The sequence below is a fragment of the Platichthys flesus genome, chromosome 21 (genome assembly GCF_949316205.1).
Source record: "Platichthys flesus chromosome 21, fPlaFle2.1, whole genome shotgun sequence".
NCBI classification, from domain to species: domain Eukaryota; kingdom Metazoa; phylum Chordata; class Actinopteri; order Pleuronectiformes; family Pleuronectidae; genus Platichthys; species Platichthys flesus.
In genome coordinates this window covers 5593390-5621103 of record NC_084965.1, presented here as the reverse complement: position 1 = coordinate 5621103, position 27714 = coordinate 5593390, and the positions used below count along the sequence as shown (strand labels likewise).

General features: G+C 44.4%; 1 protein-coding gene across 2 annotated transcripts in view; it reads right to left on the bottom strand.

Annotated features, from left to right (window-relative positions):
* Positions 1 to 24781, bottom strand: part of cacnb2a (calcium channel, voltage-dependent, beta 2a) — a 53985-nt gene extending 29204 nt beyond the window's left edge. Inside the window, exons 1-2 of one of the 2 annotated variants that reach the window (XM_062379834.1) lie at positions 24448 to 24781; positions 22439 to 22531 (exon numbers count right to left, since the gene is read on the bottom strand). In XM_062379834.1, the coding sequence (XP_062235818.1) occupies positions 22439 to 22531; positions 24448 to 24477 (123 nt within the window). In that variant the 5' untranslated portion in view covers positions 24478 to 24781. The remainder of the gene's footprint in view (positions 1 to 22438; positions 22532 to 24447) is intronic. The other variant, XM_062379836.1, reaches the window with a different exon arrangement.
* Between the last annotated feature and the right edge of the window lie 2933 nt (positions 24782 to 27714).

The window sequence follows — 27714 nt, the reverse complement described above, 5'->3', positions numbered from 1 at the left end:
TGAATATTTTTTTGTTTTTGCTTTTCAGATGTAAAATGTCTTCATTTGTCTTCCAGCGCCCTGCAGGGGAAACACGAGGTCAAGGCGAGTGGAGTTGAAAAACAGATTCTAATTAAGTTCAGGCCTGGAGGCGAAACTCCCCACATGCTGAGCGTGATGACAGAAGATCAGAAAGTGTGATGTGGTGTCTCCGAGTCTCACTAAAAATGACTCCTGCATGTGAAGTCTGCATCGTTCTGCCAAAACATCAATGGAGGTCATTAAGAAAAGGGGATTATTAATAAAACGCAAAGTCAACTGTGGCTTTCCTTTGCCTCCTAATTAAAATAATGAGTCAAATCAGTGTGTCTTTAAGGATCCAGTTATCCATACCAGGATTTGTATGCTGAGGCCACCGATGGTAAAGTTTATGTGTTTGATATGTGTAATTTGTTTAAGCTAGAAGCCTCTAAGAGCGCATACAAACGCATATATAGCTCTAGCCCAGATTAGCTGCTATATTTTGCGTAATTACTGTAATGTAATGATATAATAGCATCCCTCAGTGCCGACGGCAATTAACAGCTCTCCCTGAATGGGCTCTCGGAATGGGATTTGACAGATCAATGTCTCCCGGTTCTGCGAGCGCTGGGAAACGAGTGCCGGGCATCGCTTTTCCCTTATCGATCAGTGTACATGCACACAATGACGTCAGCAGGCCTTCACACTGACAGGCGCACAAAGACCAACAAGGATGGCCTATAAAACCAGCTAACGGTAATTGGACTATGAGGGCGAATCAATACAGCATCCCGATGTGTTTCACACAAAGAAAAAAAAGAAAGAGTCACCTTGCACAGTGTGGAGAGTGTGATGCTACACAAAACCACTGGAATAAATGATACCTTAGGATAGATGATAATGTTAAATATACAGGAGGGTGATCATCATTTCCCAGACGTTTTAGACAGACAATCTGAATTCCCTATTTTGGTTTGTCCCAATTCATTGCAAGTATTTTATGTTGGGATCCAGCAGAGGGCACTCTAAAATGTCACTATCAGCTTTACCTACAGAAACACCTAATGACCAATCAAGTCTACAAGCAAAGACTAACATTATGTTGTTTGTTAAATTAAAAGTCTACCATGGAGTTATGTATTTGAGCCAGACTGTGTTTAAAGATGGACGACATGACAGCTCCACAAAAGTGAAGCCAAACCATCGTAAGTTTGGTTTTGATTAGTTCTTTGAAGCTATAACAACAGAGTGAAACATTATGATTGACAGCTGTAAACAGCAGCATGCTAGCTGACGTTAGCCTGAGCATGTTAAATGTTGCTTGGCAGCACTTGTCCCTAACTCCAGTCTCTTCTTCACACTTCTAGATAGTCTGGGCGGAACATCTGTATCGAGCTATGTTCCAGATTGAGTAGTTCATCGACTAATTGATAATCAACATACTGCCTCAGCTCTATGGAATTTCCAGGAGGGAAAAAGATCGATCACCCTGGAGCTGAAGGAGACTCAGACAGATGTTTGTTTCCAGAACGACTCCAGCTGATGGAGGGACTCTGATCACAAATCCATCAGTGGCCTTCTGGGTAAAAAAAGAAGAAGAGTGATGGACTGTCAGTGAACAGTTGAGTGTATATCGTCCGGGTCAAGTGACAGGACACAGTGTGGAGCCGCTCCATATGAGGGCTGGACACAGGTGTCGGACACTTTCACGCTGGAGTGATTCCACAGCGGCCACCACTCCCATTAAAATAAACAGCCCAAAACAAATCTGCTCACTTGCACCAGACACACACTTGCACAGGATCACAAGTTAATCTGTATTACATCAATACAGCACCTTAACACTGAAGACATCATAACACAGAGGATAAAACCACCGCGGATGGCGATGGATTCCGACCCGTGGCATCTCACCAGCGACAGCAACGATCTCCAACAACATCAAGAGCGATTTGTTTTCTGTCAAACATGTTATTATTACAGGCCATGAGTCCCATAAATGACGTTATAGACGCTCAGTAAACTTAAAAAGATCACTGAGGGGCTGAAATACAACTCAATTATATCATTGAGGGCGTGTCAGAAAGGCTCCTCCAAAAGGGAGGGGGCTCTGCTCTGCCAAGAAAGCTATTACACAAATGAAACCCTCCGACAGGACTTCAAGTTGGTGGATAAATCTTTCTGTTCTACTCCAGAAGTATTGATCCTGTAAATGACCCTGTTTGATCCCTGGGAAGAAAAAAGATTGACTGCTTTTACACTTTAAATTTATCGAGATGGGATTTAAAAGACACAAGACGTAGCTATCAAGACCCGAGACGTTTTATGGAGTTATCGAGGACTTAGTATCACTTTAAAGTCATAAAACTTCATGTTGAGGGCTCAGATTTCTCTGATGATAAAGACATAGACTACAACAAAGACTGTTGGCAACTGGTCACAAGAAATAGTTTGGCACATAAGCCCTTATCGTTTTCTCTCTTCTGTTTTTACACAGAGCCAAGCTACCTTTCCCCCCTGTTTCCAGTCCTAATGCTAAGCTACGCTACCTGTCTGCTGACTGCAGGTTCTGAATGGATTGATACGAGAGTGGAATCGATCTTTTCATGTGCCTCTCGGCTAGAAAAGCAAATAAGTGCATTTCGAAATAAAGTAAAACAGTTGCTTTAAAAACCAGTGGATTTCAGGAGATGGCTCATTTTGTTTCATCCAGAGAAAATTAGATTTATAGAAAAGATGTATGCGTTTATGAAAGTAAGCTAACGCAAAACTGTTCTCCATCAGATGCATAATATCCCCAGTCGACTGGGGAATCCACGCTGGGCCTGATGTGACTGTGATTCACCTCTAACGAACCCCCCCCAGGGCCGGCAGCCAGCATCTGACTGAAGTTACCTAGCTACAACACACGGCAGGCCACTTGAGCCCCGGGACCATCTCTAATTACAGACAGGGAGATAAAGGGAGGGAGGGAAAACCACGAAGACACTGAGGAAGAAGAAAAAGTGAGAAGAAGAAAGATAGATGGATAGAGAGAGAGCCCCAGCTGCTGTTTCCTGCTGCCTCGAGAGTTCCACTAACGTTTGGCCTACTCCTCCGAAGGGCATCCCGCTCACATGTGAACCAAACCTCAGAATAGCACTGAAGCTGTGCACACACATGGCACAGATGAGAGCTCAAACTTCTCTCTCGTAACTGGCAAAGTTTAAAATCTAAAGCCTCTGCCTGTCAGCTGAGGTAGCAGGGCAGTGGACTGTCCGGGTTGAAGTTAGAAGTCGACAGAGTCTTACCCTTCCCAAGAAGCGTTTGGTCTGTGAAGACAACGGCAGCTTGTCGAGCATGCCCAAGGAAATGAAGATCATGAGCTCGGAGTGTCTGGACAGCGAGTGCATGCAAAGACGGGACGACTTCTGAAGCGCTGACATGTACAACCGAGTGCGAGAGCGTGGCGCTAACTGAGTCACTTCACGCTGGCTGGGCACATCAGCATCATCAGCGGTCCCACATCGAGCCACAGGAAGAAAAAAAACAAAAAAACTCCTCTGCTGGCGAATGGGACGGTTGTGAGCACACAGTCATGCATGGGTCAGGAGAACACAGGCAGCGGGTATGAAAACACACGTTCACTCCATCGACCCGCTGCTGATACGAAGACCTGATGGGTAGATGATCTTAAACTCACTCACATGATGAAGATCTGGCTCAGACTCTTTTTTTAATTAATTTAATGTACGGTCCGATATCTGATCATTTAGTGAATGGGGTTTAAGGTTAAATGGGCAAACACACAACCTTGTGTATGCCACTGCAATGACTGATATTAATTAATGACTCAACCCAAATATGACCTGACATTAACTTTCACATATTTCCTCTCCTCTTCTGTACATTTATAACAAAGCCAAGTTTATGTGCTACCCTGTTATAACTGATGGGCTTCATATTGAGCACAGTCAACTATTTGTGCAGAGTCTGTCAGAGACAATAATCTGCTGTGTCGTCACATGCTCCTCTGCATACTGTACAGAAGAGAGAAGAGAGGGGGGGGGGGCGTTTCTACCCTGAACACAGTTATACCCACGGGGGGGCAATCGACTGTGTTCACTTGATCCCATGACTCACTTTGTAATGATTGCTTTCCTTGGTAAGGAGATTTAGATCGGCTGCAGCCGTTCAACCAATCCAGGATTTACAGTGGAAGAAACGAGCGACACGAGACGTGGAAAGCTGCTCTTTCTACCTCTGAGGATGGAGAGGAACTGACGTGATGCTACTCACTACTACAGCTCTTTGTACTGAGTGATCTCACCCCCGAGGAGGTTTTGACCTGTGGTGGTTCCATGGAGCATTTCGTTTATGACTGGGTCGCACTTTAGTTTTTATGACGCTCACAAACATGGATGCATGTGTACGGATGGACACAATAAAGATATTTATCATCGTCACTTGGTCGATAATCACTCACAATAAAGCACAAATAAAAAATAAGAATGCGATTTAGCTGCAGGAACAGACTCTCTCAACAGATCTGTGAGTTATCTACACGTGGAAAGAGAGAAGGAAACCTGCAGATTACCTTTCACCTTCAGAAAAGCCCTGACAACGTCAATGCATTCCATCTAAAATGATACAGACCTGCAACAATCCATGATTAAAAACTAAGCTCTACTTACACAGGGTCAACTCAGATGGTATAGGCCCTTCTGACCAGACCTCACAGACGGGATGTACAGGAAAGGCTGTGACACTCATCACAAACAAAACTGCAGCGCACGGCGAGCAAATCCGCAACCTGAGCTGTAACGGGAAGCTTTGAGGAAACAAGCCATCGCTACAACTGACACTACAAGCTTTGGAAAGAGACATAAAGCTGCCGACTTACACAGAAACAAGAACAAATTGTGCGTTGTTCAGTTTTACCTTTGGCTTCTTAGACATGCTCCTTCTCACACAACGCCCGGGACACCTGTGCCGCCTCTCTCCGCTCCACAGCGACCGTAATGAATTATGCAAATCCCTTGGTTTTTGTTCAGAGTACCATGACCCAGGGGTGCAAGCAGCTGACGCCTGGCATGGAGAAAAAATGAAGCCAACCTCCCCAGCTCAGTTAAAAAAAGAAAAGAAGGGGGGATGATAACGCTGCGCTGCCCGGCCAGTTGCTCTCAAACGCGACCGGTGTCACCGGCGAGGCGTTAACCAGCGGAGAGGAAATGAGATGTGGTCATCCTCAAGAGCTCCTCCAACAGCAAGAGTCATGTCTCATCATGTGGAGGGAAGCCGGCTGAAGAGTCGCTATCAGGCAGGTCACACATACACACACACACACACTGATATGGACAGGAGCTGACACACACACACACACACACACACATAGTGGAGTGTTTAAGCTGCGCGGTGTCATGGTTAGTGTTTTTCTTCAGCTGTCCAGGCATTAAGCTTTAATTTGATCGTGTGACATCTGTTGCGTGGCCAAACAAGCGTAGGATGCCGTACAAGAAGGAGTGGAACACACACCACGTACACTCGCCTTGAAACTCATACACTTACCCGAGAGCATGCTACCCAAAAAGTGCATGTGATACCGAGCTGATTCCGTTAATGGGCTGGGGCACGTGACCTCCTGCAGCTGTGCACCCATAGCCACACAGACAGTCAGGCAGTCCCAGCAACATCTGGAGTCCTAATCCCCCTGGCACTGCCCAGCCCTGTGATTATAATTGTGACCCTCCCAGTCATTAGGCTTATTGGATGTAGACCTGTAGATACCTGGGATTCTACAGTGCATCGTCTTTTGTCTTCATCGAGACGACATGACAATGCCTCCTTCGGGTTTCGATGACCCCCTGACCTCTCCTCTTGCACCGCCATCAGGCCAAGATAGGCACTTGAGCTCAGTGTACATAATAAAAAAAGGATTATCCCTCTCCATTTGGGACATGAGCTTTTATCTGCCATCACCCTGAGGTCAACGTTGCACACGGACTCATCATATCATGGACGGATTACCTTTAACATTTCAATGGCCTACAAAGGTTTTGCTGTAATAAACCTTTGCTCTTTTTTCATCTAATAAAGTTCGAACAACCTCAAAGCACCAGTGCAGACAGAGACTCAGGGATCAAACACTCTGTGTGAACACCTGGCTTCACACTTTTTCACTAAACTTCACCTTGAACACAACACAAACACTACAGCCAACGCACAAAGCTACACAAAGTTTTAAGCTGGATGGTGTATTCCTGTGTGAGTTGAAAACAATCCAATCCATATTAATCCTCATCCGACCACTGTCATAACACAATGACTCTTTTATAAGCATACAATAAAAAAGAGTAATGAAATCCTGAATATTTAAAACCTTGAATATTCAGTATTTATTTCCATGTAAATTACAACATTAAGCAAATCTTCTTAACAGTTGTGTAGATTATCATAAATGATAATTTCATTTACAATCTCATTTACAATATTGTATTTTTTTTATTTCAGTTACTTATAACTAAATAGAGTATTATTCAGATTAGAGCCCGACTGATTCATCAGCCAGTAAACGACTTTCACAGACATTTAGACATCAGCATTTATGATGCAAAAATGAAAACTTATTTGACAGAAAATATGTACTTTATGTATGCATGTTGTTTTCTTTTCATTTATAATAGATATTAGGTTTTTTATGGTTGAACTATAAAATCACAGGCCTAAATTACATTCCTTTGTAATAGGGGTTCGATTAGAGCATCTTAGGAATCCCTCCCAATTATCCTTTAAACATAAAATGGCCAATATACATAAATTCTTCAATTCGCTGATTTCGGTATCAGTAAGGCTCTGATTTAGAGAGTATAAAGAATATGAAGCGAGGACTCATGACAATGAGCTCCGGCTGAACTGTTAAGACTGGCTCTGCTTATTCCAGTCTGTGTCATTTAATCACTGAGGTACTTTAAGGTACTTTGAGGTACTTGGGCTTCACGGCTCTGCGTGTGCAGGTTCACTCTCAGGACAGAGAGCTGGGCTGCACAGAGCAGCAGCATGACATATGCGCCATATGGACGAGTTGAGGGAAAGTGGAGCAGCGTTTCCCTCCGGAGGAAAACACATAAGTACATCACTGTTTATGCACACGTGCACATACCCACATTCAATATACTGGGAGTTTTCAGTGTCAAACATGAAAGCTTGTTTAGAAGAGCACAACATATGGCGTGTGTATCTACCGACGCTCCGATTCATCACACCATGACCGTCAGCTGATGTACAGAAGCTCCACCATGCGATCTCTCAAATTGCCTAACGAGGAGGATGAGCTGAGTGGTTGGAGGTCGTGCCGCAGCAAATCATCCATCAATCATCTGTACTGGCCGAGCGCTGGAGCCAGTGCCTGCTGCCAATGGGCGAGAGGCGGGGGGGTGCAGCACAGACAAACAAACATTCATATTCACACCTACAGTCAATTTAGAGTTTCCAGTTGACCTAACCCGAGTGAGCAAATCTTCACTCTGTCACATCCTCTCGTCCCCCCCCCCCCCCCCCCCCCCAAGTAGCTGATTTCATCCTCGTAAAGCCACTCTCACTCTAATCTCCCTTGATCCGTCTGCACTGGCAGAGAATCAGATATCAAACTCGCACACACATAAAAAAACTGAACAAGAACAAGATAGAAAATACTTCTGTAATTATTACTGTTATAAAAGTCTGCAGTTTCACTATGCAACCTTCTTTCTTGTATAATTTCAGTTCAGCTTTTGCAGCAGGGGGCAGGGTTGGCAAACTGATAACCAGATTTTATAAAGTGGGCATGTAGTAGCTTGTAGTTATATAATACCTAAATCTCTAAGCCTCTCTTTGGAATAACCACTGTGCACAGGAGCATCAAAAACCTATAAAAAATAAACTGTAGTAGTCTCTGGATCATCTCTGTAACCAGTGAGTCTCATCAATACTGATGCAAAAAAACAGAGGGGTAAGAGGGTCCAGTTGTCATGAGGAGAAAAGTAAAAACCACAGACGCAGCAGGAAGTGGTGGCAGGAGGCGACAGGAGAAAACACACCTCACTTACCCACGAGACGTTTTTGTTCTTGGCTTGTTTGATCATGGCAACGAGAGCAGGCGGCTGATGTGGCGAGAGGACCCCCCCCCCCCTCCCCCTCCCTTCCTCAGCAGATCTCAGCCCCACAGCCTGGGGGCCACGACACGCTCTGCCATAGGGTCACCGTGTGCCCTGCGAACCTGCGAGCCCAAACCGCCTGGTCTGTCTGAATCCAGCATCTGTCGCGGGGGGGGGGGGGATCAGGCCACTGCTCAGCACGCGATGGGAGAGTTTTCAGGGTCTTTCAGGATCCTTCACGTCGCGGAAACATCAGGACCACAGGAGAGTCATCCGGCAAACTCTGCATCCCTCCCTCCTGGCGGCACACACTGACCTGATGGACTGATTATGTATTCACCCTGGGTATGAATATGAAACATCCCAGCAGGTTTAACCCCGCCCTGCTGAGCCGCTGCACGCGCCCAATCGCGGAGCAGATCTTTGTGGACAGCTCCCGAGGGTGAGCTTATAGAAGCATTAGGATGAACGTGCCGAGTCTCTGAAGGGGTGGAGGACACCTCCACAAACCCCCCCAAAAAACTACTTCACCTCCTCTTCATCCACTGTAGGCGTCTCCTCCTTTCTTCTTCTTCTTTCTGTCTCACTTCCTCTCCACCTATTTAACCTCACTTTTCTTTTCTTTCCACTCTTCCCTCCCTCCGTCTCTCCCTGGGGTCCGTCTCCTTGGCTGTAGTCATGGCCACTCTGCTAAGAGACCAGCTCCCTGACAGCCAGAGTGAGAGGATGCTCCGTGGAGATTTTCCTCTCTCTCTCTCTCTCTCTCTCTCTCTCTCTCTCTCTCTCTCTCTCTCTCTCTCTCTCTCTCTCTCTCTCTCTCTCTCTCTCTCTCTCTCTCTCTCTCTCTCTCTCTCTCTCTCTCTCTCTCTCTCTCTCTCTCTCTCTCTCTCTCTCTCTCTCTCTCTCTCTCTTCATTAAATCTACTCTCAGAGATTATCCTCAAAATGTTATGTTGACCTTCTCACGCACCAACTTTATTTTGTCTTATCTCCCTGTTCCCGGGCGACACCGACAGCTCCTCTCCCCTCGACTCCGCTCTTCTCGACGTCTGTTTGCACGAGTCGATCCGGATTACTCCTAAAAGATCAGGCAACGAGTTTTGAAGCTATTGTGCTGATTTGAGTGGCTGCACTTAAGTGGAATTGAGCCACGGAGCAGCTGCAGATGTCTTGATCCTTAGCAGCAAGACTACAGACTGTTGCACTGTACAGATAAATCTTTTATTTAAACTGGTTGCAGCTTTCAAAAAGGAAATAATATTTTTTTTAAGCTTATTAGATAAATCTTTTATTTCTATTTTTAATAAGATATTTTAGATGTGTCTTTCATAATTTATATTCTGTACCTCTTACAGTTTAGTTTTTTCCCCTTAACTTATTTTAAAGGTGCTAGATATAGTTAAACAAATGTATAAATATTTGTTTTTTTAATTTATGTAAACATTGCCAGTGAGAGCGGCAGTCATTAAAACTCCAAGTGGGCGTCCGAGAGTTCAGGGTTTTACAGGCAGACTTTAAACAGCTCCTGATCCATTTTTAACGTCTGTTGCTCCAATTAACTGTCTCTAGTATCCACATGGGCCGGCCGCCCCCCCATCCCCCTCTGGTGCACAAGGTTGCCTGCATCCCTCCGCTGTTAATTGGCATTAAAGAACATCTGCTCCTGTTTTAAGATGATGCTCGGTTTGGCCTGGGTGCACGGGATGTCTGAGGTGCCAGTTTAATGGACCTGAGCTGAGCACACAGCTACTTCACCACCCTGAAGCAGGACTCTGTCCTTTACTGCAGGTTTTATACCGAGGACGAAGTGACACCAATACAGTCAGCAAACGGTAAATAAGAGTGGTTGAAAAATAAAGCTGAGGAAGAGGATGAGTTCAAGCAAACATGAGAAAAATACAAATAATACGAAAATAATAACTAAGAAAATAAAAGGATTCCTACCAACGCCATGCCCTAGATCCAGATCCCTACAGACCATCACCGCAAACGTGCCTGAGGTTCTTTAACAGTGAACATCAAGCCTCTATGGCTAATAATTTCATTCCTTAAACTCAGTCAACAAAGCTGCTGTCAGACCTGCACTTGGCTGCTGATATTCTCCAGGGGAGAACCGCAAATGTCAGAGTCAGTTGCTCAACTTGATCCCAACATTCTTCATAATATCCTGGATACGAACCCTGCCATCTTGTGCATCTAGATGAAGAGTCTGCACAGAACTGATCAGGGGATGAAGCAGCAGTATCAAGTCACGCACAAATTACTGATAAACCCAAACTTGTCAAAATAACAAGCAGCTGACACAAGGCAGTGTGATGACAGAAACCATTCTACAAAAAAAGCATCTGTATTAGAAACTTTGACTTTCTAATTTTGTCCATGTCCCATCCAATAACATGGAGGAGGCATGATTTATGACCTATACTGTAGCCAGCCACCAGGTGGTGATGGAAACGCTTAGTAAATGTCCTCACAAGCAGAAATCTAATCCACTATAATATATACTGATTTATCTCAATGTAACATTACATAATGAAATAGCCTCATCCATCAGCCTCTGCATAATACTGTGTATTTTATAGGGAGTGAGCTGCATCTTACTCCCCATGACTTCACCATTTCTAGACCAGCGAGAGTTTTAAAACTCAAGACTGCAGCAGGACCTGAACCACGGTCAGAGCCGCACACGCTCTCACTGACATCAGTGTTTCCAGGCTGGAGCGGAGCTACACTGGATACAGCCCTCCACAGATGCATATCACACTTTCCAGTCCCTGGGTGAGGTGATAGATTATGTAAAACCAGTAAAAATCCACCTAGATCCGAGACATTCCTCGGGGGCCTCTGTGGCCAATTAGCTGCTCAGTTTCCGGACATTTCCATATTCTCTGAAAATGTGAAAGAACGCACGGCTACTGCCAAGGAAACCCTGCTCCAGTCTGATCCGCGCTGGCCCGACACTGCTCCCTGGGCGTTCATCCCAACGCATTGGAAAACTGGGAATTCCAGGTCAAACTTTTGTCATGGGAGATTAGCTCACCACTCGCACACACAGCGCAGTAGTTTCTGAGAAGAAGAGACCGTCTTCTGTGTAAAGCAGCGATATATGCACATTTCTCATTCTTTGTGTGGTTATTGGAGCACACCGCAAAAAATATCACAGACAAATATATGAGTTCTGCTGTTGTTGGTTTGTGGTTGACTGAAAAGTCATAATAGTAAGATCGGCAAGAAAGTTAAACACAGACATTTGAGTTCCCCTCAGAAGGAACTTATCCCTTTAAGACTAATCTGGTAAAGTCATCAAGACATGCAGTGTTTTAATTTGTCATTTATGATTTACTGACTATTGAGGACTATAAACACACAACCAATAGATCAAGAACAACCATGTATTTCAGTTGTACTTAGACACCGTTCACTAACATGGAGGAGATGGGGTTTATGACCTATATTGCAGCCAGCCACCAGGGGGCATTGGAGACTGCTCGGCTTCACATTAGAGGGGAAGTAATTTCGTCCATCTTTATAAACAGTCTATGATCTAACGCTTTTTTAGTTCTTTTAATTAAGGCCAAAAGTTATAGTAGCTGTGCAGAGCTAATCTGTTTAAATGTGAACAACAATAACTTATATTGAAAAGCATTATTTAAAATATTACTGATTAAAGAAGGTGTAGAGTACTGCATCATGTGCAATATTCCCCAGAAAGCTAACATTAGAATAAAAAGATTACAATTTCGGTGTATTTCTGATGTTTCACTTCTCTGATCTGCCTTTGATCCGAGTCCCGGCTGCTGCGCCTCCACCACAGCGAGCAGGAAAGCCTAGAAAACAAAGCGGGGGAACAGAGTCGGGGCCTGCTGTCTTCAATTAGCCAAGTTTCCGTGAGGATTGTCTGGGACTGGCTACTCAGTCTGTCAGACGGAGTCCCATCCGGCTGGGTCTCCGTGCTCCACATTCCATCCAGAGCGGAATTGTGTTCCGCCCCATTTCAGACGTAAAACGGCGGTTTGGTGCTCCATATTGGAAACATGTGAGAGGACTGTCACAGGGAGGGTGGCGTGTCACGGCAGCCGGGGTCCTCTCAAGGTCAGCGCTGGCTACGGATACCGGACCTCTGCCAAAAAGCTGTTTGTGAGTGAACTCATTATATTAATATCAACAGGCCGAGTTTGCTGCACGGTAATTAAACACAACCCCGTTGAAATGAGTGGTTTGTTTTTGTGCAAGCACCTTACACATGGTCCCGGTGTGGAGTATCAACAGCTGCTTCTGCACTAATCCACTCATCAGTTAAATTAAAGCTTACTCAGTTGTGCAGTCGATGTTGATCCAGCCTACTGAGCGCGTGTCACACAGAACCAGATTGTGTAATCACACTACAGTCGTCTACTATTCATTTTCCTTCTCCACTGTATCTGAGATTACCCAGTTCTGAATCTGGATGCTCTCAGCGTCCACATTTCCAGACGGACTACGTCATGATGGGCTCCACACGTCTTGGTCCCATTTCAGAGGGTTTTCCAGAGAAGAGCAGCCTCCTCTTGGCCGAATGTGGAGCATATCTCATTTCACCTTCACAAACTTCACAGCAGTCGTTTAACAGAGGTGGGTTCGGACCCAAAAAACTGAATTCCTGTCGGATTGGGGGTCGATGTCTTTTAGTGTTCTTCTGGATATTCTATATCTATACTACACAGACAAACTTTCTGTATTGAAACCTCCCTTTCAGTTAATCTCAGGACGCGTACACACCTGGTATCAACATGTGGTTTTTGTGAGCCGATGAGTACAGGTGTGAACACACTCGTACCGGATGGAGATCTGATCCCTTCAGACCACATTCAGAGGAGGTCTGGGCCCCATGTGTCCACATTCCTTCAGCAGAGTGAACATATGAAGGACCTCCTGCTCAGTCCTCGGATAAACACATTTCTTAAATCGTTTGAATCTTTCTTGACTGCAGCAACACGAGATTCATTCACACCTCCTCACTCTCTCTCGTTCTCTCATGCCGACACACAGACACACAAACAGGAACATCAGACACATCTGTAAACTCAAGTCTGGATCAAAACAACATACTTTGAGCTTAACTAACAAAAATAACATGCGTGTTATTTTGCATGTTATTGCCAGGTGTGAACACACGCACGTAGCACTGACCACTTGCGATCGGATCCCTCTGACGGATGCAACATGACCTTTGACTCCTCTGGCTCATTCTGCAAAGAACATTTTGTCCAAATGACCAACGAGCTTGAGTCTGGGACGACCTCGTAACTCATTTCAGACTAAAGTGAAAAAAACACTTAACTCTGAACCTTGACAGGAGAAACAACATTTTCTCTCTGCAGGGAAACTGTGTGTTTATGTATTTATGTGCGAGTGTGTGTGTGTGAAAGTGTTGCGTGGCCATCTAGTGGCAAAACGTAACTAGAGAGGAACATATTTATCTGCAGTACTGGGTGTCTGTGTGGACGAGGGGGGGGAAACAGCAGGGGTATTTGGCACTGCCTCGCTGAAGAACTGTGAAAGCGAGAGTCTAGGAAGCTGGAAATCTGTTTCCAATTGAGCTTTTCACAAGACTCTGAAGAAACCATGCAGCTGAATGATGTGAAGGACAATATGAGGAGAAAAATGCACACATCAATTTTCCTGCCTCAGAAGTCAAACCTGGAGATAAACAACCACATTTTCCCCTCTGGCTGCATTTCATTAAGCCGAGCTGCCACTGTCGACTCATTGGAATGAGACACATCTCCTGACGGACACTATATCACAAACAGGAGACGTGAAATCATAAAGAACGTTAAAGTCAAACTGTCAACAGAGCGTGCGACAACTCGAAAACATCCCAACCGCAGCTCTGTGTCCAAACCCTGGAATAAATATGAGATAAAAGATTCATCATGTCTGCGTGCAGGGCGAGAACGGAGCTCTGCAGAAAAACATCCAGGACGGCTCCTCCGTGAAGAGATGAAGCATCGAACAGTGATTTCCCCCGAGGGAGGAAGCTGGCGAGCGTCCACTGACCGCTGAGCCTCATATCTTTGAAGCAAAATTAGTATTTTCAGCAAAGTTGTGCAGCCGCCTGCATAAATCATCTCTGAATTATTCATGCGGGTGCAACGTGAGGAAACAATCCTCATGAAGCACATTAAGCACATCAGTCCACACATGCTGGCGACTGTTGGCTCCATCAGCTTCTCCTAATCTCTCTCGCACACACACTCCCCGTCATCTGGCCCCCTGTTATGTATCAGCAAACTCACATATGGAAGCTGTGCTCTCCGGCGATGGCCCAGCCCACAGCACGGCATGAAGGGGACCCGGGCGGGGAGGAGCGGACGGCCGTCTCACAGACTCCCTGTCAGGCAGCAGCATCCGCTCAGCCTCGGTCCATGCCCACGCACTTGGCCCGCGGGGCGTTCGCCGGCCACTGGAAGACGCCAAAAGGTGAGGATGAGGACGCAGGAGACCGTTGGGTGGACGAGGGAGCAGAGGACTGGCGACCCCCCCACCACCACCCCTCCAACCAGTCCCTCGGGCTCAGAAACTCTCAGGATTCACAAAGTCGGATTCTGACACCGCTTCCTCCTCATCATCATCTTCTGCCCATCTCCACCAGCTGACGGCGAGGTGCACGTCTCCGCCGGCCGCTCGCCCCAGCCCCGAAATCTGTAAGCGCTCCAGCTGATCCCTCCGGGCTGCCAAATCCTCTGCAGTGCCGCTGTGCCGTGGCAGAGACATGCAGTTGCAGGCTGGCACGCTGGTTCAGCTGCTGGTGGATTTAGACCCACTCATCATCACACACACAAGTTCCTTGTCAGCACGGGGAGGAGGTGGAGCCGCGAGTGTCCTTTACTGACCGCTGTCCCTCGCTTCCTGATGGAGGGCGTTGCCTCCGTACTTCCCACCTCTTCCCTCGCGTCTTATCCGAGGTTCGGTCTGCTTTAGAATTTATATACACACACGTATTGCCTTCTCCCTGCCTCCCCTCCCTCCCCCCTTTTTTTCCTCCCGGATTTGATTGCTTCTTCTCTCTTCCTTAAATTCTTTCTGTGCACCGCTCTTCATTTGCATTGCATTAAACCTTCCTACTTTCCCTCTGTGCGAGGGGTTCGGACAGGGGCTGACACAGCGACTGGTTGCTGAAGAGACTGCACTGCGCGTTCATGTCACACACCTAACACACACACAAACACACAGAGAGAGAGAGAGAGAGTGTGTGTGTGTGGCCGTGGTGCAGAGGGAAGCCGCTTGCTCGCTCCAGTCACACCACAGCACCATGCGTGAACACAGAGCCGGCGTGATTGTCTCCCTCTTCCTTCCACTCACACGGCTCTCCCCCTTCCCCACTGCGCTCAGGTGAATGAATCCACACTGACACACAGCGGCGCTGATGGGTCGTAACTGCTGCGTCAGCCAGAAATGCACACACACACACACTCACACACATAAATGCAAATCCACGTGTCAGTGTTCAATGACAGATACACATGTGGTGGACAGTTGCAGGGGTAATATTCATACACACAGCGAGACCATCAGTGTTTCACCTGGAAACAAGGAAAGATCAATTTCAGTGACGGAAAAAATACTATATCACTTTAAAAAACATTCTTTCTTGCAATGAATTGAACATTTCAAAATAATTTTTGAATGATGATGTAATATTAATAAGACTGTTTATTAGTATTTGGTAAGAGGTCTTTATTTTGTCCCATCCTGACACCGTGCTGCAGTATTAAGTCCACAGATCATATTGTTATTCGGGTGTATACAGAAGTGACCCTGTGCAGAAGGTGTGTATCCAGCGGTAAAGCTTCATGCTCGTGACACAACAGTAGCACCAGTATCTATAGATCTCCTGCTCGGCTCTGACGGACGCTCAGCTCAACATAAACCTGACATTGTCATTCATCAGCATTGAAGCTTCTTAGTTTAGTGCCAATATTTCACAGGCTGACACGTGTCCTTTGTGATGGAGGGACGTCATTAGGGACAGAGAGTCGTGCACCTCGCGGTGTCAGAGGAATCCTATCTATCAGGCGCTGTGTCAGCACCTGCCGCTCTTTGAGGAGTAATCATCACTCAGCCGCCGCCGACACCATGAATAACGCTGCAGAGGAACTAAAACACTGCCCGTTTAATTCAGGTTAGATTCGATTTTCTCCTGGATTCACCTTTCCATCTACATTTCAGGTTGTTTATCCAACCTAGAATTACAGCCCCTGGGATTGTTTGCCTTCGCCAACTAGTGCAGTTTTACTCTGAAATCGAATCAGTTAAATCGATGAATCCAAGGCAGACTTGAGACAAAAGCAGTTTAATCCTAATTCCAAGTTAATGTTTGTTCCAAATATTAAAGGATTATTTTACGGTGTTCCAGATATATTATGTGAGGTCACCGTGACCTTGACTTTTGACCTTTGACGACCAGAATCAAATCAGCTCATAATTGAGTCCGAGTGAATATTTGTACCAAATTTTGAGAAATTCCTCAAGGCATTCATCAGATATCACATTGAATAAATCCATCTTACGATTAAAATACAAACAATGACTTTGTCACCTTGAACGTTTGAGGAAATTGTCATCAAGGCTTTTTTTCCTAAAGGTTAATGGATTAACGGAGAAAAGTTATTACTTTACGATCAGAGGTGATGTAACTAGATAAAAAAGTCCAGCAGCGTAACTCTCATTAATTTCACGTCATGCACGAGCTACAAACTCCAGGCGCCGCCTAAATCATGAGTGATGGCCACTAAATGTCATCTTTTCTTCACATCAGTGGTTCGGAAAAGGACAAGAACAATGTTAACATGCTGCATCCATCCTCATAGCCCAACATGATGTGTTATAGAGCATCTCTATGGACATTAAACAGAAGAATGTCATCCCCTATACTAGCATCGGGGAGCAGTGACCTTGTCCACTAGGGGGGGTAGTGCAGCAACACGGTGCCAAATTAATTATGCCTGTGCTCTGCAGGATGTGGAGGAGGAGAGAGTTGAATTCAGGTCACTGTTAATGCAAAGTTAATTCTGCTGAAGTGACTAAAACCGTCAGATTACCGTGAACACTGTAAATGTAGCTTTTCTCCTTTTTTAATTTGCTCGTTATTTAAATCCCCTCCGTGTGGATTTAAATGTCAATAGCTGCAGGTCGCATATTCATCGTGATCACACAGAATAAGAAAATTAAATAATGATTTTTGTTGCCCTTGTTCTAGTACACTGAGAAAAACACCTCCATCGATTCAGCCTCCCATATCCTACTATTACATATATAATCAGATCCATTATATCTAGATAAGTTTGGCTGGAAAACATGGAAAAACTATATCAAGATAATAGTTTCATATCAGTTAATTCACCAATTATCTAAATAAATGTCACATTATAATGTATTTTAAGGTTAAAAGAATGACAAACACTTTTACAATCATCTCCAGTTTATTTTATTATTTTAATGTATTTCCCCTTGTGTCTTCTGTTAGTCTACACTGATCAACTAAGGTTGCTTTTAGAAGTGCTTTATAAATAAACTTGACTTGACTTTATTGCTTCATCTTTTATAATAACTAATTTTAAAACCCTGTTTATGGAGCTCCTCTGCAAAGGTGGTTCACAAATGATGAATCTTGAGATCTTGCATTTTTCCACTAGGTGGCAGTCTTTTGCCATTGACAGGGCTGACTGAGCAGCAGTTCTACATCTGCCTTCTCTTCAGTCCATATTTTTACATACGTGCAGTATGTTACCACAGGAATCATTAATGTGGTTTTATGCCAGGAACTACATATGGTTCTGTGGAAACATGCACTATTGGAAAACTGTGACACATGTTGCTCAAAGTTCACACAAAGGTCTGCCGGGTCTGATGTTACACTCCACCTCTCCGAGGTCTCCACTGGTAAACACACCAGGGCCACTATAGTCCCGTATGTGACTGGTAAAATGCTGCATGATAATTCTGCCAGATCCGATAATCACCAGAGTCAGTTATGAAGTCTCTACCTCCCCCCTTCTCTACATTTAGTCGAAAGGAGTCAATTAAGGGGTTTCCTGGCCCCACCGCACCCCATGTCTGACGACCTTTCATCACCGACTCCTTTTCCTCCAGCCTGAATGTACAGACGGAGCAGACACTGAGGCTCTGGCTGCCGTTCTGCTGCAGCGGGAGACGTCGAGAGACACGGTCCTACAGAGATGGAGGTGAAAGAGGCAGGAGGAGGCGGCTGAAGTGGGAAGCCTGGTGCAGCCTTTTACATAAGCGTGGTGTGCAGCAGGAGGTTAATTATGACATAACGCTCCCAGTTACACAAATCTCAGTTTGATTTAGTGTAGTTCAGGTCGTTATTGTTGCAGTAGATTACCAGTACAGCACAAGTCAGCTCAATTTATTCTCCCCAGTGCCCCTCAAATATGTTTGCAGCTGCTTTCTCACTGAATCTATTCAAAATAAATGAGATGAACAAATGTAAAGTCTGGACACATGCAGCTGCTATGGTTTTAATGACTGAGGCTTGTGATTGGTCTGCTTTTTCGTTAACTCTTGTCAACGTAGTCAATGAAAATGCCAAAACCAAAATTGTATTGGTTAGAACAAATATAACCAATATATATAAATCTGGATTAAGAAAATGAAAACTAATTGTTTTCAGTAAAATCGCATATAGGCAAACATAATGTGAAATTGAAGTCTGTGAAAGGCTCAGAGATAAACCTTATGTACCTCATGTTTCTGAGCTCCACTAACGTCTGAAAACAACGATCAACGAGACACTATTTTGCACTTATATGTCAATGTGGGATTATGATGCCTACTATATATATATTTATAATTATTCGCTTCATTCTGCTTTCTGTTTTATTCTATTTGTAAACCTTCTTTGAGCATTATTAATGAAGCTCTATACAAATAAATTATACACTATCTTGCTGCTGGGAAATCGACACACAAAAAACTGGTCTATGCTGCGTCTCTGGACAGCTTCAAAAAACTGCTCAAACACCAGCTGATCAGAGAGCCCTTGGGTCTCTTGAAAGGCTCTATATGAATTTAAGTTACTATTATTATTATTAGGTCTTAATATATAGGCTATATAGACCTTTTTTTAATTCTCTTGTGATTTGTTTACAATAATTAAACTATAGAATATTGGCTGTATGTAAACTGTCATGTAGGGAGATTAATGTAAGATTTGCACACCATCCCCGTCAGGTGTCTATAACTACATCTTTGGATCCAATATCTCTCTCAACAGCCAGAGGGAAACTGACACCATCAGACTGTATCTAAGCCTCATCGTATAAAAAAAGAGGTGATCGGACGATTGCACAGATTTTTGGAATCTTTCTTTATTTAATTCACTACTTAGATCAAACGTTTACTCATTTTTAAACAATCCTTCCTCTCGTGTTTAATCCTGTTTTTTTGGGGGGTCTGAGCTTTGTTTCTCACTCTCTGTAAACTACTTTGTTAACCCTGTTTTTATAGAAGCGCTATATAAAGAAAGTTTGTTATTATTCAGGGTCATTGGGGACTGGATTGTTTCCCAGGATGCATTAGAAGCAGAAGCAGACTCTCTAAACACAGTGCCAGTCTGCACAGTGACATTTACACCTATGGGCAGCTCTGAGTTTACAATGGGAGGCAGAAAATAAAAGCACTCCAGGCTCTGTATGGAGTTCCAGGGAAAAACACAGATGGCTGCAGAGTCTCTTTGGCTTTGGTTTGAAGTCAGATGAGAAGACTGATATAACTCTAATATCCACAAACTAAACATGAAGCTCAACTCGCAGCTAATTTGCTGAGCAGGAGAAAAGGAGAAACAAGGGAATGGCTGCTCTCGTTTAAAGGTTTAAAATCTTGCAATATTATGACAAGAACTAATACTAATAAATATACCATCTTTGAGAAGGAAGATTATTCAACATTTCTTCGACTTTTTATTTCGGTCCCATCCACTAACATGGAGGAAGAGGGGGCTTATGAGCTATTCAGCCAACCACCAGAGGGCGATCAAGGTGTTCAGGCTTCATTTTGGGGAGCTATCGTCCATCTAGTCTAGAGGAGAAGCACGAGAGAGCTGTCAATGTTTACTTGTACGTCACATGGGATTTTTCTCGTAAATATTGAAATATTCCTTCCCTAATCACGAGGTGGACAAACGCACTTACTGGATCGTCATCGTGTTCAAGTTGAAACGTCATTTTTTCTACCGCATTGGAAAATAATTCTCGAAAAGCAAACAATACCTGATCATTATCATTTACATGCACCTATCTTTAGTATTTATAACCCCTCAATATGTTCGGTAACAAACACAAAGCGCACAATGAGCTGCCATCTTCCCCGACGCTGCAGAACCCGACCACCTCCAGATGAGTAAAAATAAACCATCCACCTGGAGTTTTATAACAAATCTCTGACAGTTCTGCCCTCCTTCCTTCTCAATGGAGAGCTCAGCTCCGGCTCAACCAGCTACTCCCACGGCTGAGTGGTCCGGTCTGGCCTGGACCTCCAACCTTCCCAGCCTCCTCCACAGGCCCCCTGGGCATGAGGCCACGGCCACAGGGAACGTCTCTCATCCTTTCTCCCTCAACCTACTCGCTGTCTGCCCTCTGCTCGCATCTATCTGCTGGAACATGAGTAATTCTGTTTTTCAGGAGCTGTTTATGCGCAGTTACTGGAAAGTCGTGCTTATGACCCTCGTAGCTGCGGAGGATCGATCACGCAGCGACCCTCGTCCAGCTGGAGACGCCCACAGGAAAAACGGTGAAAACATCTCAGGCGGGAGGTAGAGCAGAAGAAAAATTCTGCCTCTTAAATCCTGTGCAGTCGTCCTCTGGGAGCATCTCTGAATGTTGATGGCGATGAGAAAATATTATAACTCAAAGATTAAATCTGCCAGGCAAATGACAGGCTGATGAATCGGCTGTGAGATAACCGCACACACGCAGCTTTCCCGGCACAGTGTCTCACATCCTGAACTCTCATTCCTCTGTGAGAACTGCAAGTAATCACCGGCACTGTGATGGAGCACAAGCCAGAAGAAAATAAGGTCACGTTCCAAGTCCTGTTATGATGACTCCGTTGAAAAGGAGTATTTACATTATCAAGCAAACAGAAGAGAAGTTACTGGAAGGTCGGCTATTTCTGGGGCCCTCTCGCGGCAAATATCTAAAAGAAGATATTCCTGCTCGGCATGTGAGGGCCTCGCTGACCCTGAGACACATCACTCCTCCACCGTCCCCCCATCAAGCCACCGCCTCCCGCTCGAACTGCCTCTCCTGTCTGCAGGACGTGGCGTTACCGTGGAAGAGAGACGCTCACTCTGCTCCGACTAATTTGGTTTATCTGCCATGACTCAGACTTGAAGGGGGAACTCCTCATTTGGGGAGAGGACTGTGGGAAGGGGCACGAACTCTCGAGGGCGGCGGTAAGAATTGGGCCGTTTCTCACTGAGCTGTAACACTGACGACGGATAGCAGCTCATTCAGAAGTTCTCAGTGACCTGGAGAGGAAGTCGGCAGCCGGCCAGGAGGCTCCGGTCTCCTCCGGCTTCACGTTTCTGTGTCGACCGCAGCCGGGCCAAAGACGAGGAGATGTGCGCCTCCTCCAAAAAAGGGAGAAACATTTAGGCAAGGGCTCGCATCCTTAACTCAGCCCATCCTGTCCCCTTGCAGGTCTGCTCAACAACAAAGACCAGACGTGTCGAGTGTGTGCGCATGTGTGTGTGTGTGTGTCTCGCAGCGTCTGCTTTATAACAGGCCACTGTGTCGCAGGGTGCAGCTCAGGGGAAAGGCCTCCACTTAACATACTGTACCCAGCCGTGTTTACACAGAGCTTTCAGTGCAATGCACATCTCATCCCTGATGGATGCTGATTACTGACGGTGGGCTCTTCTGTCAGTTTGCATTCACTGTCAGGGGTTTATATCTACACACACTCACACACACACACACACACACACACACACACACACACACAGACGTTAAATTCCTACATGACAGAAGTGTAGCCATGAAGTTTAATTACTCCCTGTGGTATTCCTGTACAGTTCCCAATATGATCAGATACATCCTCCTTGTACAAACAGAGCTCTATCCCTACAGGCAGCGAACCATACCTTAGTGTCTGGCACCATTGCTAAATTCAAAGTTTTGCTTCTTAGAATTTACCAGAGAGCTGAAAGTGATGAGAACGACTGAGAGACGTTTCAACACAGAACCTCAGTGAATTTGAACCGGAGACATTGCAATTAACCTGGAAGCCGCTTAAGTTAGGTTTTCAGGGACGTGCCGTCCTTACCTGGCGAACGAGGCTGTTGGTTGTGGTGTCCGAGGAGGTGCTGCCGTCAGAACCTTTGAATCGACCTTTCCTTCGAGCTCCTTTGCCTTGAGACTTCAGAGAACAGGATAAAGAGATAGAGAGTTAAAACCTCCATGTTCATATTTACATAGATTCAACCGCGGTTGTTTCCAATGTAACGCTGAGTTCACATGAAAACTGTCAAAGTCGCAGATTATTGATAATAATTACTTTTGGTCCTTAAACTCAAACAGGGTATTTCACTCTGAAATGACAAACTATGGTAGATATGCAGTTATACTGTTTAACTGTTTTACTGCTGAAAGCTAATACGATTTTCAACTAAACTTTTAAATGCACTCTGGGTGGTAAGACTCCAGATTTTTACAGCCGCCAAACATATTGTAAAGTACATGAAGGCTTGTGGGAATTCTGCTTTAATACAGACCTGACAGAAAAGTGAAGCTGTCCTTTAAACACAGAACCGGAGCCTCGCTGTTACTTCAGTTAGTCAAGTATAGCTTTCAGTGTTTTATTTGGAGTGCTATATTATGACAGGTGTCATAAAATGACGGCAATTATGTGGGTGGTCTTTAATATGCGAGCTGATACGAAGAGGACCTGGAAAAGTGATGCACTCAGCTCGAGGGCTCACACAGCTCGAGTTGCTGGTAGCAACGGGAAAAACAGAAATGCATTTCAAATGTGAGCTCTATTCCGTCTCGCTCCCCCGGGACATGTTAATCATGCATGTTGAGAGAGAGAGAGAGAGAGAGGAGGAGTAGACCAGTTTGAGCTCCTAGGGTCTGGAGGAACAATTAAGAAATCGTAGTGTACAAGTTGAACAAATGTACTTTTCTGCATGACAAAGACATCTCAGGATACATCATGTCGTTTTTTACTTCAGAATGTCTTGTGGGACCAGATCGTTTCACAGACTGCAGCAACAATCGAAAGGAACTAAGTACATTTACTTAAGGGCTTCACTCAAGTGCAATTTGGGTCACGTCAATATGCATCCTTTCACAACACTGTTATGTGACAGCTCATTTATAGATTGTGATTTTTCCTTTAAGACATCTGATCATATATATATATATAAATAAATATATAGAGCGTGGCCTAGGGGATAGAGCGGGTGTTCTGCAACAAGACGGGTGCCGGTTCGAATCCCACTCTATCCCCTCTGCATGCCTAAGTGACCTTGGCAAGATACTGAACCCCTAAAATGGCCCCTCTATAAATACTGAGTGTTCTTAAAATGTAAGTCGCTTTGGACAAAAGCGTCAGCTAAATGACATGTAATGTAATGTAATGTAAAAATATATAGAACAGTATTATTTCAACTACATGACAGTATATATATATATATATATATACTGTCATGTAGTATATATGAAATACAACACATTTCAATTATAATAGCAGTTTCTGTGGTTTGAGGTGCAACAGTCATACTGAGTTAGAGTTAAAAACGTTAAAACCCTTAAACCGCAGTTTGGTGTTGAGTGTAAAAGTGCAACAATCGCAGTTACAAACATTTAAAACTTTAAAAAGCAACACAGAGACTGTGGGTCAAAATGCAGCAGTCGCTAAGTAGAGTTAAGAATGCCAATGAAACACAGAATAATACATTTATTTCTAAATATCATTTACAATTGCTGCTAACAACCAAAAACATAATACGAAATAAGTTTTTATAAACAAATGACTGATAAAGACTGTAGAATTTTCACATTGAATTCTATAAACATCATGTAGACCAAATAGTAGTTACCAGTATAATGACTGATAAAGGTTATCGGGTTGTCGACGTAATTTTTGATTAAATCGAAAGGTAAGCCTAAAACCTTCGGTGACATTGCGTCCTTAATTTAAATATCGTCGTAGCCAATGGGAGGAGAGGTACAAGTGGCCACGTGACGACAAGTTGACCTGTTTCTTCAACCTACGAACTTTTCCTAAGTGTTAAATGATTAAAAATATGTCACAAACTTCAAGGAACTCACGTGTAACATGGGCTGCTCCTGCGGGTCCATGTATCGGTCCGGACGCGTCGCTGCTCCCGGTTCAGCAAATCACGACCATTAAACCCACTGAGGAAAACAGAACCTCGGGACTCGAACACACGCTGAGAGACGGATCATTTCAAGTCCTTTCCCCGGGTTTCACTTGAGCGGGGAGCCGCCGGTTCACCTGACACCGACAATGTGCTCAGGTCCCGGGCAGCGGAGGTGAGGAGGAGCCTGGACGGGGGAAGAAGCTGGTGGAGCACTTCTCCTCCAGTTCACATGATGAAGAAGACGAGGATGATGAAGAAGGGTTTGAGTTCTCGGATATTAAAACCCCCTCCAGCATCACCAGTGCCCTCCTACCCACACTGACTGAGAGCCCTCCTGCATCCAGCTACACCTCCTCACTGCGGAGGGATGGAGGGAGATAAACAACAGCTCTGTGTGAAGAGAAAATCTATAAAAGACTTTTCACCAGCCAGTGATAAGAAGAAATGATCCAATGACTTTAAGAATTCTCTGGAAATACATAAAGGAATCAATGAATAACCATTTTTTATTCATTAATTAATCTTTTATGTTTAATTCAGAGTTTTGAGCAGGATACTATTGATACTTGAAAGTCTATATCATAATACAACTCCTGCTGTCTTTAACTGCTATTTACTATATTAAGTTACTTGCCATTAAGTATTTTTGAACTCACATATCCATCGTCGTATACTGTGTACTACGTATTGAGTACTTATTATGTTGCGTACTTGTATGTTCTGTCTACTTGTATGTTCACACCAGGGATCAGAGAGAAAACAGCATTTCCTTCCCGTCAATAAACAATAAAGTTCACATTTGTTTATTTAACAGCAGTCTCCATAGAACTTACAAAAACTTCCTTCAGCAATCCAGAAATGAAGCCAAAATATTCCCCGGATTGAATCTCCACCAGCAGGGGGCAGTGAAACACATAAAAACCCTGCCTGTCTGTGTAGTGTTAGAAGTTGTTGGCTCTGAAAAGACTATGTGAGTTTAAAGGGCAACAAGACTGTGAAGTTCAAGGTTCAGCAGTTACTGACTAAAACAAGTCTGTGTTATTAGCTCCTGACTGAATATTCAAAGCCTTTGACATTAAGCTTGAGTCTACAGTCGTTTAACTGTATGCTAACTGAGACCTTATCGATTAACCTCACTATTGCAGTAATAAACTGCCGCATGAAACAGAAGAAAATATATAAATATGTTAAAGAAGCTGAACTAAAGGTCACATCCTGGAGTTTCTTGTTTTATTTGTCTAACAGTGGAAAACCCAAAGACAGTGCATTCACAATGATGTAAAGAAGGGGAGGAAGCCGCAACAACTGTGCTAAAAGCTCAGTAGAGTAAATTGTTTTAGAAACTAATTTATTCAAGTGAGTAATTTGCTTCTGCCCCTCAGGTGAGTTCCCCACAGAGGAGAGGGGAAGGTACTACATCTGCTTATAGCACCAGTCTGCCAGTCACTCTAGTTTACAGGTGTTTTACTAGTTTTACTGTGATGCACAGACCAGACAAGCTGCAGCTGACGTGAGACAAGTTTTACACCATAGACTCTGTATCTCTCAAGTTTAGTTGTCTGCCATCGCCCTCTAGTGGTTCCATGTGCTATTGTTATTTAAAGGAGACGCCACTGTTTTTACTCAACGTGTCTTTATCAATATCTGATGAATTCTTGGGCCTGAGGGCAACTTTGACACCATGAGACATATTTCAACTTTGGGATTGGTTCCTTCAAACTTCATTAGAATCACCAGCTGTGTGGAGATTGAAAGATGTGGGATTTTAGATGTGGACGGTTTAACACACAACTAATATTGAGTTGCATTGTGGGAAATGTAGGATACTGTAGAGCTAGAAGTCAGAATAGTTCCAGTATGTGTTGCTTTAGCTAAGGAGCAGTTTTAGATCATTAAGAAACTATTGTGAAATTAAAATCACTGCTTCCTACTCATTCTTTATCTTTTAAAGAATCCTGTTTCGTTGACGTCACACACGTCCTGTGACGTGCACAAAAATGTCCAACCAGTAACTTCAGGCCGATCCCACTTGGTTTAATGTGACAACAATAACAGGTGCAGAGGATCACATTCACTTAAAATCCTCTCAAATCAAAGGGAGACATTTATATTTCCTGTTTTGTGTCTTTCTTTGTGTTCTGCTGCCCTGATGACCCCCCCCCCCCCGCCCCCCTTCTGACAGGTCTCTGCTGAGCAAGTGAGGATACCGCGTGTTCACACCATCATGCCCCAGATAACGAGCTCTTCCTTCCTCCATCCTGGCAGCAGCCGCCTCGAAAAGATGCACACATGCCAGAAAGTGCCTCTTTGGTGCAAACGGGCAGATTTACACACAAAACAAGCCATGGGGTCCGAAGCTTTCCTGGAAATGCCGGAGGGGTTGGCATTTCCAAAATAACAGCAGAGTTGCTAGAATAAGTGAAAATGCTCGGGACTTCCTGCGATTGTCTCGGCATTTCTCGGGAAGTCGCAGCCAATGGCGTCAGCTCTTTTTGACGTGATAGAGGAACAGTGTCATGACTCTGTCCATTTAACTGACTTTGCACTTTGTTTGCAAGCTTAGGATGGGAAATTAACATAATCGCAGTGCACATTCTGCAATGACACTAATCCTCAGCACAAATAGGGCTGTTTACTCAAATTTTGCAGAATTATGTCGAGGCAGAGAGCAGCAGAATTTAATCACAAGCCGATGTAATGTAAAAATCCGCTTAAGCCCCCTCATTCGCTCAGTATCACAAATCCAATTCTATGTACAAATAAAGTCGATCCACTGCGTTTCATTTATTTCATTATACTGGTGGATTCATCGTATATTCTCTTCTGCTGCCACCTCCTCCTGCAGGCCCACTCTGGCCGGTGAAGAGCGTGCGTGCGTGTGCTGTGTGGGCCGCATCGCTCCAGAGCTTTTCTGTCTTGTACAGCGAGCGTTAGTCATCCAGGTTGGTGGATGGAGAGAACAAATGGCTCAGGTGGGTGGAAGTGGCCTCATGCTGGATCACAGCGGAGAGAGGCCTCAAAAACAAAGAGCGATGCCTCCGAGATGAGACGCTGAACCGGAGCAGTGCCTCTGAAAACAGCTCTTCAGAGAAACAAAGTATTTTAAAGCAGCGTAAGTCTAACAAAGAGGTGTGAGTCCTTTTCTGCACCTAACATTAGAGGTTCTCATTAAGCCAATCAGGTTTTCTATATTTATAAGTTGTTTAATGTGAGA